An 18,329-nucleotide genomic window follows, 5' to 3' on the forward strand; every position below is an offset into this window, starting at 1 on the left:
AGAAGTAAATTGCTTGGGAAACGAACAAATTAAAATTAAAAATGCACCCATGAAAAGTATGAAGAAGAAGCCTTTTCCAAGTCCCGATCTTGTCGAGAGCATTGAGATAATAATGGTTGGTTGGTAGGCGTATGGGAAGGAGGAGTAGCTGGATGGGAGGAATGTGATACGAAAAGAGACCGAGAGGAGGTGCTCTCTCCACGGCGGGCAAAGTTAGTAGGCAATTGGTGGAGGGTGGCAGATTCCCGGGATGCCGTTTGAGATAGAGTGTAACACAGCGGGCAGCGATCAGTTTTGCCAGCAGAGATAATGTGTCCCAAGCAGAAGCTCGACACAAAGAGCGCTAGAAAGAGCAGTGCCCGTGATCCGTGCGCCGTGTCTGTGCTCTCTTTGGGGATCTCAGACTTTCTGATCACCCTCACACGGCCGGGAAGATATACGCAATATCTGTTTGTGAAGAAACGACAAACGCAAATATCTACAGAGTTGCGGCAACGCATGGGGGAGAGAATTTTTGGAAAAGCCAACTGTTTGGCTTCGAATATTTTCTCAAGTACATCTCTCTCAAAAGCAGGTAAAAGTTAAGGTGGTAGGCTTTTTGCTGCGCGCAGAAAAGCGAGGGTGGAGAGCAGGGAATCTAGGGATTTTTGGGAGATGAATGATCAGAGTTGCACTGAGGGTGGCCCATTAACACAAAATAGGAATTAGAAAGAATATAACTTTGAATGTTGAATGAAAACATGTAACATCGAATATTGTTTCTAATGGCTGAAGACAAATTAACAAGTTCGTAAAAAGAGAACAATTGAAAGGAATGTTTATAAGTGGTTTTTATTGTTTTTCTAGCAAGAACTTTTCCGAAGATAAAAAATTGAATGTTCAGATTGTTTTGTATCTCATGAGCCCAGTAGAAATCTTTACTACTTCATAAGTATGGAAATCAAAATAAAACATTACAAAACATAAATTTTTCGAAAAATTGAAATTATGTTCAACAAAAATGCCAAGCGACTGGAAAATTGTATCCAATGTTTCTTTGCCAACTTTAAAATTGTATATTTTGTTTCTAGTAGTTGTGCTTGCTGATTATCAAAAAATTGAAGAAGACATTGTTCAACAATTGATTTTTAGAGGCGACAGCTAATCTGAACTTGTGATTCTAACGTGTTGTAACAAATTTTCAAAGCGCGTTTTCCAGACCATCATCGTACTTTTCAAAACATTAATGGTTTACTGTTTGAAGTTTTCAGAGGAAACATTTGATTTACACAAATTGTTGTAATTGGAATTAGAACTATTGTTTATGCTTCAATTTCGTTAAAGCAATTTTTTCACAATTTTGTTTGATGTATATTGGAAAAAAAAATTCAATTATTCATTTTACAAACGGAAATTGTGGAGTGATAATAATAATAACTTTTACGAACATTTGTAATACGCTCATAATAAACATTAAATGATTTTTTCAAATTTACAAACAAACCAAAAAATTAACTCTTTTCGAAGTAAAACGTTTCAAAAATAAGTTAACAAACAGGAAGCAAAATTAAAAGCGTTTCTGCCAGCTGACGCATTATCTTAAAAGCTGTTTTCAGATAAGAGCACTGGTAGACAGAACACTCAATAGAAAATCAGATGAAAAAGTTTGAAAGTTGAGGAATCAAAAAAGTTATCCTTGTTAATTTAGGATATGAGTAAGAACCTCTTGTCACACTAATTCTGATGGAAGGTTTTTTTTTCTGAATCGTTTCTGAATTGTCTCCAATGAGAGTATAGTTCGAAACACAATTTTTGTCTGTTATTCAATGACATCAAAATTATTGATTTCAAAAATAGCTGCAAATCCTAAAATCAAAAATCACTGCGTATGTCAAAACTTTGAAGATTGTGTGAAAATCAATATTTGCTCTGTTTCATCCTATCTTAAAATACGCCCGATTAATTATTTCATTTTAACAAAACTTGAAAAAAAACTATACAAATAGATTTCACAAGTAGTTGAAACAATTAGTAGGAAAATTATAATTTATACCAGAAAAATATATGTCAAAAAAAATTATCGTTAGTGAAATATTATAAACAGATATTACTGGAACCATCTGATAAATTCAGTATGTCCCATTTAGTCATGTTATGAAAATTAAAATTTATAATCAAGTTCCAAAACAAAAGAGTTTCAGATTTTCAAGTTTTCAATTATCCTGTTTGTTGGAAATGTTGAATTTAAACCTTCCTTTCCAACTCAAAACAAATTCTGATTATGTTGTGCCCTGCTCAGATTTAAAGCTCGGATGATCTATTCCCTTTCCCTTATTGCATCCCCTCATTTATCCGATCGAGCAACTTTTTCGATGGCGGGTAAGAGGCATCGCGACGCAAGCAAGGCGAGAGTTTTGCCCATCTTCTTGGAAACCTCCGACGGGTGCCTGATGTTAGCACCACGGGGGCGGTGCGCCTCTTGTGTAAAGTTGTTGAGATTTGCTCAAACAGCCCTCCCCTCGACGCGGGGCCCAACGAGTGTAAAAGGCAGACAAAAGCGACGGATAATCTTCAGTTAGTCTCAGTTCACTACTCAGTACAGTCCACAAAATGGTGAGTTGGATTTTTTAATAAGTTATTTGAAAAGCATGAGTTTCTGTATAGGAATAGGAGTGCGTTCATATATATTTTGATTTAACCTGTCTATATTGTATTTAAAAAATTATTTATTTTGAATCAGAGGTTCTATAATCAGTTTCATCTTTAAAAAATTTCTGGTAAATTAAGAACGTAACATTTAGATTTAGGCTTTGTTTAAAAATCAAGCAATTAAATCGACTATAAAATTGTCAATATGTTCTCAATTTTCCAGTCCAAGGCCGCCAAGAAGAAGTCCTCAAAGAAGCGCTCGGGATCCGAGGCCGCCCAATTCGACCAGAAGACCATCCAGGAATTCAAGGAGGCTTTCGGAATCATGGATCAGAACAAGGACGGAATAATTGACAAGGTTAGAATTTTTCTTATTTTTTTAATGGTTCTAATCAACAATTTTTAGTCTGACCTCAAGGATCTCTACGCTTCCATGGGACAAATCGCCCCAGACAGCCAGATCGACGCCATGATTAAAGAGGCTTCCGGACCAATCAACTTCACCGTCTTCCTCACCCTTTTCGGAGAGAGATTGACAGGTAGGCTAATTAAATTTGATAAGTTAATGGTGATTTGAATCTATTTAATTTCAGGAACTGACCCAGAGGCCACCATTATTGGAGCCTTTGCCATGTTCGACAAGAAGGACTGCGGAAAGATCAAGGAGGACGACCTTATCAAGATCCTTCAAAACAAGAGAGGAGAGCCATTGGACGAGGATGAGGTCAAGGCTATGTACAAGGTAAATTCATTCTTTCTGAAATTTTTGAAACTTCCCAACTCCTCATTTTTTAGGGAAAGCCACCAATCGAGGGAGGAGAGGTCGACTACAAGGCCTTCGCTCACCTCATTACCACCGGAGCCCAAGACGAGCTCGCCAGCGCCTGAACATCTCCAGCCCACAAGCAATTGCAACCACTTTGGGAGTGGCGTCAACGTTATTCTAGAATCCATTACGGTGTCTCATTTGAAGACCTTTCCACGTGCTCCTATGATACATCGCCGTGTATTCAAGACTCATTGTTGTCATTCCGTGTGGCGCAGCGTTCAGACGGCGCTCTAACCCATTCCGCGCGCATTTTTCTATTTTCGCCGCTCTTTACCCTTAGTTTTATAGCCGAGATCATTATAATCACCTGGAAATGTGTGGTTGCCGGTTGGTTTGACCAACTTCTTCCACCAGTGGGAAGAATAACGTCATTTCGAAGCCATCTGGCAACCCCAATTTCCTAACCACGCCGTCTGACTGCGCGTACACACTTCTATCACTCCAAATGGTTTTTCCTTCTTTTTTCTCGCTCGCAAATTCTATTGTCATTTCATTACATGTTTTGTCATTTTTTTTTTGTGTTCACCCACTTTCATTACTTTGGTATTCCAAAACATTTGCAAACTTCTTCTAGATTTTCTCTGAGCAGTTACTTGTGGTGCATATACATTCTCCCATATCGGGACTAGTCAAAGCTCTACGATGTACTTTCAATATGTAAAATAAACAATGTCTCAATTCAACATCCAGACTTTCATTGTGTTCTTTGAAGGAGTTCAGCCTCAAAATTCTGAAAGCTAGAAAAAAAATAAGGAAAAACTCTGTGGGGAAAGATCAATTATGCTTCTAATAGAAAGGAAATGTGGGAAAGTTAGATATGTTGACCATCTATTCCAGCTGTCCGACAAAGGAAGTGTGCTCTGCGGCCCATGGTTGTAGGGTAGCGTCGGCGAACTTCCAAAAAATTGCAGCTCCGAGCAGATAAGCAGATATTATGATGTACATGATCACGTTCCACTCACCGATTGTCTAAAAACAGGTAAATTTTTTTAGTTTCTCTGGCTTGTAAGCTTACCCCATTTTGCACAATTGCTCCAACTAGAAGAGGTCCGAAAATTCCAGGAATTGTCGCAAATGTGTTCGACGTGGCCATCAAATGTCCAGCATACTGTGGGGCCAAATCCAGATGATTTACTGAAAATCCACACCAACAAATTCCGCCTAGTCCGATGGAAATTGAGAAGAAAAGGACCAGAAGCAGCGAGTTAGAGGTGGTCATAACAAGGAAGAGAAACACAGATTGACCGATGAAACCTGGAAAATGTTAAGATCTTTTTCAAATTAATAAATCATTTCAAACATCTATTTTATAGTTTTTTCTTAGATTTATCAACAATTTTAATTTTTGAAGTACCTAATGCGCAAGCCATTTTTCTCACGAAAAGTGTGTCGTAATGCTTATCCCGTCTCAAGTAGTCGCACAGCTGCCCTCCAGTAATAATTTGGAATCCCATCAAGAAGTACGGCAGACTACTGGCAATTCCAGCCTAAAAACTTTCAATAAAAATATAAATTGTTGATAGTCAGGAATAACCTTTTCTACATTGTACCCCGCGATATCCTTCAACATTTTTGGCAAGTTTGTAAGCATTATGTAGAAGCCGAGGTTTTGAGCGCTATGGGCAACGATGACGGCCCAAACTGGCTTAGAACGGAGGATTTGGGCCCATGGAACAATCTGAAAACAAACTAAAAATCTTCATTTCAGCACCTTTTTTAATAATGTTTTTTTCGTTTTGTTGCAGTCTATGTAGTTCCTAGGGTGAGAATTTGAAATTAGAGAGCTGTTAAATTGTTAATTATTTTTTTAATTATTATTTTTATTTTGTAGATTATATTTTTACTGGTAATGCCAGTTTTCAATTATTGGATATACTTGTTTCTTCCGAAATTATCTCTTTTTTCTGTTTTTTTTTTCTTCAGAAAATTTTTCTTCCTCAATCCCCAAATCTCTCTGTTTTCTGGCGTTTCATTGTGTTCTTCTCAGCGGAAAAAAGTGCTCGAGTTGCTGTGTGTGTTTATGTGTAACACAAAAAGATTCTCTCACAATTTCTCTCTTGCTCTCGGCATACACGCCAACTCACATAATGGTTCTGGCTGACGGCATCACGCTGCAGTAATGCCAGCTCGGATGTTGAGATTTTCGGATCATCTTCTGGCCGATCATGCACCGTCTTGTACCAAACCATGCACCAAATCACACCAAGTGCGCCTGGAATTATGGAAATTGAATGAGATTTTCTTGTATTATACAATAGAAATTTTTCAAAAATGATGTATCGACAAATATGAAGAATATGAAAAAAACATACCAGAAATGAGCCAAAGCTCCATTTTGACAAATAAAAATTTCAGAATTGGTATCAAAATGGGCTATGATTCTAAAGATCACCAAAAAATAAAAATTAAATTTTTATAGATTTGCAAAAAATTAATACAAAATGTTATTTCTATACTAACTTACAAGTGCATGAAATAAGTGCCCTCACAATGAATATTTACAAAAATAGTAGTTTTAGAAACTGTTTTGTTGGAATACTTTTAAATTCAGGAAATTTTTTTCAAAATCTTACCAAAAAACCAAAATATCATTGGCCACCCAAAATGTTCTCCCAAATACGCGGACAGTGGCATGGCGACAACAGTTCCGAAATATGATCTGAAACAAAAAAGCTTCTAAATTTTCCAAAAACTTCTCATTCTGATACCCTGAGAATGCAAAAGTTGCAAGCTTTGTCTGTTCCATTGGAGGTGCCCATCTGCTCCAAATCACGTGCATTGCCGGATAAGTGACCCCTTCGAGTAATCCCTCCATGAAGCGAGCAAAAACGAGCATTCCGTATCCCATTCTGGCGAATGGCGGCGTGAGGAGCGTGAAGACAGCGGTTCCTATAAATAAATGAGATGGATGAGTTGAATAGATGAATTGCCCGTACCAAATGTGCCAGCGAAAAAGATGGTTTTTGCTCCATGAGTGTATGCGAGATATCCGCCGGGCAGTTGGGAGACGATATAGCCGTAAAAAAAGGAACTGAGCACAACTCCTTGCGTCATTGGGGTCCAGTTTTCAAAATCACCGAGAACCTGAAAGTATGGATAAATTTCAAATTTTTAATTTCTTAATTTGTTTTCGGTGCATGTCAGAGCTTAGTGCTAAAATGATCTACAACCTGCAAATGTTGAAGTTGTCGAACTCTGACCTACTTGGCAACCGGAAAACGTAGCTGTCAAAACATTGGAAATTTTTGGCCTCAAGTTGCCAAAGTTTTGACTATCGTTTTTGAGAAAACATAGTATTATTTTTATTTACAATAAGGTGTTGTATCTTTCCGGCTTTAAGAAGAATCAGAATAAACAATTTTTCACTGACATTGGCAAACGCTGAAGTTGCCCAGTCGCAAAATGTTTGGCAAGCGGAAATTTGGGTTAAAATAAAACACAATTATTCACATCAACGCAAAGTTTCAACAACAACTCAAGTTTGCAATTAGAAATTTTCTATGCCAAAAATTCATAGAAACATGAGAAAATCAGAATATTATCAGTAGATGCATATTATTTTCAATTCAAATTTTTATTTCTACATTTACTTAGTTTTCAAGCACATGCGTGCTTGAGATTCCATTTCCGAATTTCACACAAAACACTTACATGAAGCGTCGTTCCATTCACTTTTCGTTCAGTTCCGGAAGTCATCTCAACGATTGCAATGCTCAAATTAGCTCTCATTGCGTAGATATTGGCAAATCCGAGCAACGCCAAAATTGCCACCACGTGACGTCGCTTCCATCTTTTGGATTCCAAAGCTTCATCGTCTGGAAAATATTTTATAAATTTCGTAACAGATATAAAAGAAGAATTTGTTATTGGTACCTATAGCTCTTCTTATATTAACATCTTCATCATTTTTCGAACACTCGTTTTCATTTTGACTCAATATACGATACATACAAAAGTATAATTTTCATAAATAAATTAATAGCGATACAGTCATCCGAGACAGTTTGACAGATCGAGAGGAGGTGGTAAGAGAGAAAGAGAATTCGAGAGACGCAGATTGATGAACAGTCCAAAGGGAAACGTAGCACCATTATTGTCTCGATGCGCATGATCGATTTTTATAGAGCTCTTTAAACAAGTTGTTGACTAAAAAACAAAAGTTACATTTACGAAAATTATATTTTTAATGAAAATAATTGCCATGAAATTTTGTTTGGAGTTGAGAATTTTTAAACTCAACAAGAAACCAAGTTAAAGCTAATGAAAATTAAAAAAATGAGCCCAAGGAGTCTTCTCAACATCAAATAGAATTTCTGTATTTATTTATTTTTCTTAGTATCCATTTCAATACTCAGTTTTTACGGATCTTGTTTCTTTTACATGTTTATCGAAAAATATTTTAACTAATAGGAATCTGGAAAAAAAAGTGTCAGTTATTTTCTATGTTCACATTCTTTTCTGAAATTCTGTGAAAATAAAGTGTGAGCCGTGAAAAAGTAGAATGTTTATTAAAAAAGTTGAAGCATTAACTGTAGAAAAATTATTGTGAATATGTAATTTGAAGAATTCGTTTAACTCAGAAGAATTGCAGAGTTTTTTTCTCATTTTGAAACATTTTGTGAGTTCAACATTCCGAGAAAAAATTACACAGTTTATCTCAAAAAAACTCAGCTTAACAGTTGAAAAGCCCAAGATTTGCCAAAAAAGCTTACCATCAATTGTTTCAGATGTTCCATATGGAAGTGTTCTTGATGGAGGAGGTTCAGCCTCCATCTTTTTCGCACAACGTTTCGAGAGCCAGTTAGAACTCAAAATGAGTCCACTCCAAATTCGTCTTTGCTCCGTGCTCTTCTTCTACTCTCCCGCTGTGCCCCCCACCCCGTTGTTGCCTTATATCGATTTTAGAGCTCGGCGAGCAGCACGACGCTGTGACTGCAATCACATATGCTAGCTGAAAATTTGAGAGACCGAGTAAGCACATCCAAATTTTTTGTTGTTACTAGAGCTCTCGTGGGCTCATTAGCTATTCTGTTAGAATGACTTTGAATATAAATTTCCATTTTTCTTTCTCTTGCCGCGTTGCCAACATAAATTTATGGAGAAGTATGAAGTTGTGAAGCCTTTGGAGTTGTATAGCAAGATGTATATACTTTTTTGCTAGAATTAAAGTGTTCAAAAAATATCTTTAGATTTTCACTTTTCTGAGAGAAAAAACAAGTCAAGAACGAACTTTATTCGTGTACCAAATGCTCGGAACAAATAGAAATCAAGAGAAAAAGTTCAAGCTTTAGAATTTATTTGTGTGGCCCATGGTTGAATATTGGCGTCTGCAAACTTCCAGAAAATGCTAGCTCCAAAAAGATAGGCAATGATACCGCCGTACATGATTACATTCCATTCATCGATTGTCTAAACATTATGCATTTTTCAAAATATTTCAATTCAACAATGTGAGCTTACACCATGCTTCACAATTGCCTTAATTAAAGAGGGACCGAAAATAGCAGGAATTGTTGCCAATGTGTGTGACAAGGCTATCAGGTGTCCAGCATACTGTGGTGCCAAGTCGAGATGATTTACTAGGAATCCACTCCAGCAAATTCCACCGAATCCGGAAGAAATGGAAAAAAGGGTAACAAGAAGAATTGAGTTGGAGGTAGTTGTAACTAAGAAGAGAAACACAGCTTGTCCAATAAATTCTGAAAAATTGAAAACTTAGAAGCGTTGAAATGTACCGGCAAAAAAGATAGACCATATATAAATGTGTTTTATAATTCCAAATTATTGTCAAGAACTGGTACTCTCTCTAAAGTGACGAGGTATTCAAAAAGCTACAGACCAATTAAAAACAATAATGCGTGAAAAACTAACCGTATTTTAGCTTTGAACGTTACCGCCTTACCCCTAGATTCACCTTAGGTTAGAACGTAGTGAAGACATGTAGTTATTTGGAAGTGGCCGTCACGTTCGGGGTTCAGCGCCGAACGTTAAATTCGGATACATGCGGCGTGAGTGACGGCACCGGTGCGGCGTCCTCATGGGAGTCCTAGGATATGAAACCATCCTATAAAATTAAAATTCCAAAAGCAGCACTTACAGGAATTTTTGTTTTGTTGACTTTCTGTTCATCTTCCATAAATGTATTGCTCAAAGTGATTTGTGTACCGTAAATAAAAGCAAATCCAAACATTGCCAAAACTGCCACTAAATGACGTCGTTTCCATCTCTTAGAATCTCAAAAAATAATAATTGTCTGGAGTTCTTTCCCTTTGAAAAATGCAACTTTTATTTTCAGGAGGAGGGATTCGATTTGATTCTTTTCAATTTGTTTAGTTGTATTTTCAAATAAATTTATTTAGAAGTTAAACAGCTAAATTTCAAGATTATTTAAAAATCGTTTTCTAAATAAATCAATTTACTAAATTTATTCCAATATCTAAAAATATATTTCAACTAAAAAGTTTCAAATGACTAAAAAAGTAACTATCAAAGAACATTTTTATTTTCAAAATTTAAAACGATACCATCAATGGCTTCAGTTGTTCCATTTGAAAGTGGTCTTAGTGGGAGAGTTTCAGCTTTCATTCAAATCGTCGAAAACAGATCGGAATTTAATCGAAACACTTCCTATTTGTTTCTGCTCCGTGCTCTTCCAAGGCACCTCCTCCCTCCTTGCTGCTTTATATCGATTTTGTAGCTCTTATATGTTTCGTGTGACGTCAATCCAAGTATTTCCGTTTCTTGTGTTCTTCGAGTTTTTGACGTCAGGAGATTAGTGATGTAGTTGTAAAATTGCCGAAAAAGGGTTAAGAATCAATTTATTATGAAATTTTTGGCTTTAGGTATTCAAAAACCTGCGTAGTTTTACCACAAACTATTCATCTTGCCCATTTTCGTAGAATATATCTCTACTAATTTTTTATATCTGGTCCGGAATATGTATACAATACATATTAAACGTATACTAACAAATACTTAACGTTACTTAGATTGTCTGACAAACACCAAAAACTCGCTGACCTTGAAAAAATATACATTTATTCTGTGAAAAAAACATTAACAAGAGTTCAATAAACGATATCTACCATAAAATTCTCATAGAGAAATGATACATGAGGACAAAACTTTGGCTGCGGATGGGAAGTATGAGGAATCTAACAAGAGACACTGTATTTACAAGTATTATGATGATGAAAACATAAAAGTGCACCAGGCAAACTAAAAAGAAACGGTATTGAAATGTCGGGATGGACTTGGATGGAATATTATTAAAGAGGTTAATACTGGAATTTAGATATTTTGATGTAAGAAAAAGAAATGTCGAATAATGAAGCTGTTAAAAAAACAAAATCATAAATAATGAGTATTTTATTGTTCTCAATTTCCAAAGGAAGTTCCAAGAGAGGCACCAAGAGTACTACTTTCCTCCTGATCCATTGGAGTGTCAGAATCGTAATAGTAATCCAGTTTTCGGTTTCTCTCATCAACCAACGTATGGGCAGTTGCGTAGGCCATTGCTCCGAGAAGTACTTGAGGGCATGAGACAAAGTGAATATTGGAGCAACTAAAGCGATCACACAGTTGGGTTACCTGGAATTAATATGTGTATAGAATGATTTCAATCAGGAAAGTGCGGTAAATTTACCGAATTGTGGCGAATTCTTCAATGTGCCGCATATTCAATGTTTTTTTTTAACTTTGTCTAAACTAATGATTAACAAAAAAACAATCTGATGAAGCAACTTAAAATGGTGTTTTTCGAGTTCTTTGTGTAAACTAAGTTTGTAATTTATCATGTTTTAGGGGGGGGGGGGGGCAATCGGAAATTATTAGCAATTCGATGCTAGGGAAATTATCGACTTTTCGAATTTTCAATATGCGCCCTCATCAGCAATAAGCTGTTTTCGAAAATCAACTTACTTTTTCTTGCAAATTCGTATCTGCGGTTACCCAAATTGTGTAAACCTTTGAACCAGCCAACTTCAGGCATTCCTCAAGCATTGGGATATCTGATTCGTTGTCTCCGCAAACCAAGCAGTTACCCTTCGACATGTTTGGCTTCAGTCGTTCTCTAACCAGACGGATACCGTGACCTTTGTTAAAAATTCTCCCCTTCAGTTTTGCCTGCAATTTTCCATTTTTGAATATTTCTTTCCTTTTTTTTTGAAACACATACTTTTACATAAATCTTGAAGTCAAGGTCCGACTCGCGCATTGTGAGAGTTGTGCCGTTCGGGTCAAAATCATTAACTATCTTGACAAGTTGCTCATAAAGTCTGATTACTTTTCGGGATGGAATTGTTCCATTCACATCTTGCTTGGCAATAGTAATGTGCCCACAATGTTTTTGAATTCCACTACCAATCCATTTGAAGATGCGGAACTCTGGGCGTTCAAGGAGTTCCTCGATCTGAACGTTGAACAAATTAAAATTTTGTACCTAGTTGTTCACTTACAATGTCAAACACCTTGTTCATCAAGTTCAGATCAATTGCCGAAAACGATCGATCCTTGAATTGTTGAGCAGGATTTAAGTACCATTCTCTACCAGCAGAAGCACCATACGCGTAGTATCCTTCTGGAATTGTTGCGACTTCCAAAATTCCAGTATGAAGCAGCGGGGCTGTAGTAACAATTGCACAGAAAGTTGCACAACGACGCGCAAACTGAGCCTGGATAACTGCTGAGTATGCTGGCTGCACACTGGTAGGGTACGAGCATGCGTAGCTCTTCAGTGTGCCATCACTGAAATTATTTTGATTAGTGCACATCGTTTACACATTAAAACACAAAACTTACCGGTCAGTGAAGAATGTATTGTAGTGAATTCCTTGTTGCAACATCTCGGCGGCTTGTTTGACCTCATTCTTGAATAATACTGGGCCACCTTCATAGAATGATCCGAGAGTCTAAAAATAAACCTATGTCAAGCAAATTAATGAATTTATTGACTACCTTAATAAATTCTTCCGCATTTTCGTACTCGTCAGATTGAATGAAAGCTAGGAATGCCAAATCTTTTTCCATTTCACTCAGTTCGTCATGAATATCATAGGTGATTTCAAAACCTTTTTCCTCTCCAGACTCTTCATCAGCTTCCAGACTGAGTTTAGTGCCGCTTTTGCATGAGCTTTCCAGAGAATTCTAAAAATTGTTTTGTTAATTTCAAAAATTGTATGTTAACGAAAATTAATATTGGAATAACAGAAGAAACCTCGTAGTTATTTTTCAACGTTTTAATTCTTAGCTTTTTTACCTTTGCGTTTTCCAGCGAATATCTGAAGTGTGGTCTAATTGGTAGTCCTTTTAGAACACACTCCACGATTTGACGGCGAACTTGAGCGGTGCGACTCATAAGTCCATAGAACTGGCCAAGTTGTTTCACCTATAAATACTCAATTTTACTATAAGTTTCATCAAACAAAACTATGAATTACCTCGCATTGACTGATAACTTCATGTGTCCATTTGGGATCCAGGAACTGATCACTCCACTCATCGATGTCATGAACGCACAGGAATTGATTAATCTTTTCTCCATGCTTAGTTCGAGTTTCCTTGCTTTCGGTTGCTGCGGCGAAGAAATTATCCGCAAATGCTTCAGTATTTGAGATTTCTTCAACTCGATGATAGCATTTCCCTTCTTGCTCGGAATAGAACTGCGCATTGCTTAACTGAACTTCAGTACCAGCACCGGTGGACAGAACCAATGAAGCTGTAGGGTTACAGACAAGCATTTCCTTGGCAACCAGGTTCATTCCATCCTTGGAAGGTGTGACTACACCAATGTCCATTGCAAGGTAGTGAGCAATGAGACGAGTTCTTGGAAGACCGTCAGTTTCAAAAATCACTGGCTTCCATTCAGGGTAGTCTTCGCTTTTGAATTTCTGATTGATCAAATCGGCAACTGCCAAGACGTCATCTTGATATTGACGATAAGAATCAACAGATCTTCTGTTTGTTACAGCGACTTGGAAAAGAACATCCTTTCCTATACGGTCCGGATACTTCTCGAAGTATCTCTGCCAGGCACGCAGTTTTTCAGAGATTCCTTTTGTGTAGTCGAATCTCTCGACGGAGAAAAACAACTGCCCACCATCGGCACTTCTTCCCATAATCTGAAAAAAAAATTGTATTTCTTAAATGTTCAACTTTCTACAAAACCTGTTTCTTGATCTCTTCTGCTTCAATTATTGTCTGTGGATTCTTTGCAATATTGACGAAATCCGCGATTTTTATGGATACCGGGAAGACACCAAGGGAGCAGGTCCATCCCTGAAACGAATGAATTAGTAGATGATTAAAAACCAGGTGGCGATCAGCATTTTCAATCAGAATGGAATTTAAGCAATTCGCCAATCCGGCTATTGCAAAAATGTCAAAACACCGAAATTCGAAAATTTTAAAACTTAACATGTGCCCTATAAACAAATTGCCAACAGATTTTTCACAACTGTTCAGGCATTTCTTCCTCATTAAAACTTACATCATGTTCAATAGTGTATCGATCCAGACGAGAGTCATACTCAATTTTTGTTCTCTTGATGTGTTTGGCAACAAGTTTCACAAACGTGTCTCTGTCACGACTGGTTTGGAATCCAACTTTTGTGAATCGCAGCAATGCCCTCATAATTGGATCAGCCACCGTCTTATACTTTGTCATGAAGTTTGCTGGTGGTTGGAATGGAATGTGAATGAAGAATCCGATCTGTAAGAACTTCACTGTTCAATCAGTGGAAATGGCTAAAAGTTACATCAAGACTGGATTCCAAAGATCTCATGATTTGCCCACAAAGCATGAGGTGATAGTCATGGATCCAAATAAAGTCCTGAGCACGACTGTTGCGTGCGGCGTTAATTGCAAAGAGGTAGTTCACACGTACATAGGCACACCACTGCTCGCGGAGCAACTAAAAGTAATGTTTTTTGTTGAATTATGTTATTGATCTTCAAACCTCCGGATCATCAAAGCAAGGTGAGATGTATTGTGGCAAATTGTGAAGTGCTGGCCAAAGAAGCCCGTTACTGATTCCTCCGTAATAAGTGTTGTAGTCATCCTAAAACAAACTTTGCAAATTTTTTAGCTGGCAGAGAAAAGTGGCCTTACTTGATTGACCACAACCGGGTTAAGTTGATAACTGTGCTTATTATAAGTGTTGAGAACCGATAGAAGTGACATGTCGCTTCTGTAAGAGTATTTATTTTATGAATACATAGAGTTGAGCACTGTAATTTAGTTTTCCGCCCTTGCTTGGTCTTTCAAATTGCAGTATTTTTTGATGTTCAAATTAAGCGCAGAAATTCTTTTTTCGAAAAGTCCCATGAAATTCGGATTTTTGAAGCAACTTTTGCACATATTTCTAAAAAATCAAACAAGGTTACTCTTTGTTAAATATAGTACAGGTACTGTTGTGCATTTTTGAAATTAAATTAACGCTTCATATTTTCTGCATTATTCAAATAATTTTGATGCCCATTCTGTTTTTCAATATTTTTTGTGCTTTAACATAATCCAATTTCCTTATGACTTACTCCACTGCTTGCTGCTTTGGTGTCAACTCTTCTTTTTTCTCATTCCGCTCCAAAACGCAGAAAACCTCTCCAGCACACGCTTGTTTTATCAGTGGAAGTCCCAATGAGTTCGTACTCGTCGAGTGTTCCTAAACATATTTTGTTGGTGTTTGATTTGTTGTGTACCCAACGCAACCTTTAATTCTTCTTGCATGTTCACACCAAGGTTCGATAACCAAATGTTCTTCTTATCAGCTGACATCACTGGATCAACACATGCAACGAGTCCACCCGAACCTTGTTTGATCTCCCAAGACCCGCTTGTCTTCCGACTAATTGATACCGGCGGTGCATTTGAAACATTGATAACTCGTTGCTAAAACGCCAAATGTTTGCTTTTACAAACTAAGAGTTGTGTACCTTGTCGTGCGACATATCGACCAAAGGTGATTGTGTGTGAGGCTCTTCATCGAACACTACATCGTTCATCATGGATGCCATTGCCGGCAAATTCTCCTCGGAGCCCATTTTGGAAGACATTCTCGAGCTGGCACGGGATCGAGCAATCTTGAAAAAAATGGGAATATAACGAAGCAAAGTGCAAGTAAAAATCATGCTTTTTGAAAAAAAAACCTACTTGAATCTAAAAAATTGATAAAATAATGTATCTAGATTCCGTTTGCCAATCTGCTATAGAATGTTTCATTCGACCAATTTTGCTCATATTTCTCAAATTACCTTCATTTGAAGATGCCGATATCTCTCTCCAAACTGCTTTGCTCGAATTCCAAGCATACTTTGTCGGACGCCAGGAACCGCTGCATACAGTTCTCGCAGACGATTTTTACTGTGATTGACATCGTACAAGACCAACGAAAAAAGCAGTGCTTCACGATACTGGGTGGCATAGGATAAATCCGAGTTGTAGATTTGCGGGACCACTGCTTTCCAGAACGTCACCTGAATTATCAATAATAAGGATTTTTGTACGTTGAAACCTTACAACTTAAAAAAGATTGCAGTCATAATAATAACAACTAAACAAAAATCTTCTACATATTTGATCTTGCATTTATATAATATTACTCGTTTGGCGTGAAATTTCCAAATGTTCTGTTTTTCTAAATGGAAAATTGAAAGAAAATTATTTTTTGCCAAGTTTCAATTTAAATTTATATTTTTGTCATATTTCAGTAATACATTAATGCGTGCTTGTATTGTCGCCGTTTTTTTTTATATTTAAATGTTTCCATGTTTTTCTTACAATTAGCAATCTAGGTATTTTTGATCAGTGATAATCTATGCATCTAAATACAAAAAATCCATGTCATACTCCACATTTCTCTGTTCACTGCAAAACCATTTAATATCAACAATTCAGTGGTGAAAGATCACTATTTTTTATTATTCTATTTTGCAACTTTGTCCCTCCGCATTCAATGTCCCCCTTGTCGCTAAGACAGCTGACTCTCTTCCAATTTCTTATCTTGCCCGTTACCGTGTTGTATCCTAATGTTTCTAAGAGTGCAGAGAACGCATCGTCACGAGCCGACGGCTGCGAAAGACACAATTCCAGAACAATCATCAAACCCTGCAAAGAAATGATTCAGAAGATCTTGTGAAATCCATTAAAAAATCGCCAACCTTCAGAGCAATTTCAGAATTTTTCTGGCGCTTTTTCCAAATAGCATAACAGGTCCTGACGGTGTACTTGAGTATGGCGACGCTTTCACTGTCTTCGGAAGATTCTGATGCTGAGGATATGGATTCAGCCTTTTCCGGCAGCTTTGGAGCAAGCAACTGTCCAGATGTGCAATCCATTTTCCTAGTTTCAACTTTCTTTTCATTCGATGGAATTCCATCATCCTCATTGGCCATTTCATCATGATCTTCGTTCTCGGTCATATCGTCGCTTTCATCGAGATCCTTCTCTTTGCCCGTTACAAATGGACAGTCGAGCTTCTCAAGGATCTTATGACATCTCTGGAAAACAAAATATCGACATTTTGAAATGTAATCGGTGGATTTTATACCTTCAATGCATCCTCAAACGGATCATTGTCATTTTTTGGCCTGTCAAATGGGTCCATCCTCGTGGGAGCTGTTTCCTGGAATTTAAATGTAGCATGAAATATGGGCTGTGTTTATTAGAGTTTACAAATTTCAAAAGTGTATTATTCTAAATTATGAAAAAAGAAAACTAGATATGCTAGCATTTGAAAAATAAAAGAATACGTTTTTGAAAGAGAATTTGGAAATTGTTTATTCTAAAACTAACTGATAACAATTTTGGCTACTTAATACACAGTTGCAAAAATATAGAAAAGTAAAACACTAAAATAAATTCAAAGTGCGCAGTCAAAATTTTGAAGAACTATCCAAGCATCCAGAATCGAAGATGTTTTTGTCAAAACATTTCCTCTAATTTTGTTTTTTTTATGGTTCAAAGTCAATAAAAATTGTTTCGCCTACTAGTATCGAGGGTTGTTATGTAAAAAAAAATTTAATTTAATATTGGTCTATAAAAATATCATATACGTATAACATTTTTTCACAAAACTGTAAAAGTTGCAATTATTAAAAGTTCATGCTCACATTTGAAATTTGGAGTATTCAAAGCAAACAGTATTTTGAAGAACATGTTAGTGGTGATCACCAAAAATGGTAGAGCAAATTACGATTTGAAAAAAAAATCTAAAACCGTAATTAAATAAAATCGAAAGTTTTCAATTTATTAAAAACAATTTGCCCAAAGCTTAGTTGTAGGGTTGCTCAAAAATTTTTCCAGCCGCAAAACCCCGAATCTTACCGTAAAAAGCACACGTACCTGTGTTGGCTCTCCTTCTATAGAAAAAACGGGTGTTGGCACTTTCTCCACTCCATTTGCATTTGAATGGACTCCCGTTGCGGTGTCGGTCATCGATTTCTACAATTAGGTCGTTTTCCTTGCAGTTTTTTGTCCCAAATATGCATAAACAGAAAAAAAGCAGCGAGAGATAAGAAAACAAGGAGTCAGTCAGAGAAAAATACAAAGGAAACGGAGAAGAATCATGGAGCACACACACATTTGATCAACAAGGGTTGAAGAAAAAAGAAAAGGGGCACAGAAAACATTTGTGTAATTGATGAAAAGAGCCTGTCGAATAGAGAGCTTCTTTAAAAGTGAAACATGTTTTTTAGAGACGAAATTGACTTTCTAAGAAGATATTTCAATTTCAAAGAAAGATTATAATGTTTCTCGAACCATCCTATTTCAATAACGCTATGAGAAAATCAAAAAAAAAGTTTCTATCAAACAAATTGTTTACTCCGACAGAAAACGAGTACTCTAACTAAATTTCCCAAAAGATAAGAGATTCTT

General features: G+C 36.7%; 4 protein-coding genes and 2 non-coding genes across 8 annotated transcripts; 3 read left to right on the top strand and 3 right to left on the bottom strand.

Annotated features, from left to right (window-relative positions):
- The first annotated feature begins 444 nt into the window (after positions 1-444).
- C36E6.11 lies at positions 445-593 on the top strand. The gene has a single exon (NR_072958.1). It is a non-coding gene; the product is annotated as an Unclassified non-coding RNA C36E6.11 (non-coding RNA).
- A 480-nt stretch (positions 594-1,073) lies between these two features.
- 21ur-14151 lies at positions 1,074-1,094 on the top strand. The gene has a single exon (NR_072959.1).
- A 1,475-nt stretch (positions 1,095-2,569) lies between these two features.
- mlc-1 (Myosin regulatory light chain 1) lies at positions 2,570-4,138 on the top strand. The gene is made up of 5 exons (NM_078428.8): positions 2,570-2,592; positions 2,852-2,986; positions 3,035-3,167; positions 3,222-3,370; positions 3,424-4,138. Exons 1-5 carry the CDS (start codon positions 2,590-2,592, stop codon positions 3,514-3,516), a joined length of 513 nt encoding a protein of 170 aa, NP_510829.2. The 5' UTR covers positions 2,570-2,589; the 3' UTR covers positions 3,517-4,138.
- Positions 4,138-8,261, bottom strand: slc-17.1 (Sialin). 2 transcript variants are annotated; one of them, NM_001047836.7, is made up of 10 exons: positions 8,170-8,261; positions 7,109-7,272; positions 6,394-6,541; positions 6,166-6,346; positions 6,031-6,116; positions 5,542-5,669; positions 4,992-5,135; positions 4,812-4,944; positions 4,473-4,711; positions 4,138-4,426 (listed from the first exon to the last, which is right to left on the bottom strand). In NM_001047836.7, the coding sequence occupies exons 1-10, from the start codon at positions 8,228-8,230 to the stop codon at positions 4,286-4,288; spliced, it is 1,425 nt and encodes a 474-aa protein (NP_001041301.1). In that variant the 5' UTR covers positions 8,231-8,261; the 3' UTR covers positions 4,138-4,285. The 2 variants fall into 2 exon arrangements, with proteins under 2 accessions (NP_001041301.1, NP_001041300.1); NM_001047835.5 differs by lacking the exon at positions 8,170-8,261 and adding an exon at positions 7,331-7,447.
- A 411-nt stretch (positions 8,262-8,672) lies between these two features.
- ZK54.3 (MFS transporter) lies at positions 8,673-10,365 on the bottom strand. Its single transcript, NM_001392920.1, has 5 exons — positions 9,982-10,365; positions 9,555-9,691; positions 9,372-9,503; positions 8,918-9,156; positions 8,673-8,866 (listed from the first exon to the last, which is right to left on the bottom strand). Exons 1-3 carry the CDS (start codon positions 10,040-10,042, stop codon positions 9,432-9,434), a joined length of 270 nt encoding a protein of 89 aa, NP_001379785.1. The 5' UTR covers positions 10,043-10,365; the 3' UTR covers positions 8,673-8,866; positions 8,918-9,156; positions 9,372-9,431.
- Positions 10,366-10,480: 115 nt separating this feature from the next.
- Positions 10,481-17,894, bottom strand: tps-1 (Alpha,alpha-trehalose-phosphate synthase [UDP-forming] 1; the record flags this gene model as incomplete). Of its 2 annotated transcripts, NM_001047837.5 has the most annotated exons (21): positions 10,481-11,047; positions 11,378-11,581; positions 11,634-11,867; positions 11,914-12,202; positions 12,257-12,366; positions 12,413-12,601; positions 12,714-12,842; positions 12,895-13,575; positions 13,622-13,732; positions 13,944-14,165; positions 14,212-14,367; positions 14,413-14,514; positions 14,565-14,643; positions 14,990-15,117; positions 15,165-15,344; positions 15,389-15,535; positions 15,707-15,928; positions 16,467-16,559; positions 16,613-16,951; positions 17,002-17,076; positions 17,796-17,894. In NM_001047837.5, 21 exons carry the CDS (start codon positions 17,886-17,888, stop codon positions 10,835-10,837), a joined length of 3,996 nt encoding a protein of 1,331 aa, NP_001041302.1. The 2 variants fall into 2 exon arrangements, with proteins under 2 accessions (NP_001041302.1, NP_001041303.1); NM_001047838.4 differs by lacking the exon at positions 17,796-17,894 and having other exon boundaries at positions 10,835-11,047; positions 17,002-17,058.
- Between the last annotated feature and the right edge of the window lie 435 nt (positions 17,895-18,329).

This window comes from Caenorhabditis elegans, chromosome X, assembly GCF_000002985.6.
Source record: "Caenorhabditis elegans chromosome X".
Taxonomy (NCBI): Eukaryota; Metazoa; Nematoda; class Chromadorea; order Rhabditida; family Rhabditidae; genus Caenorhabditis; species Caenorhabditis elegans.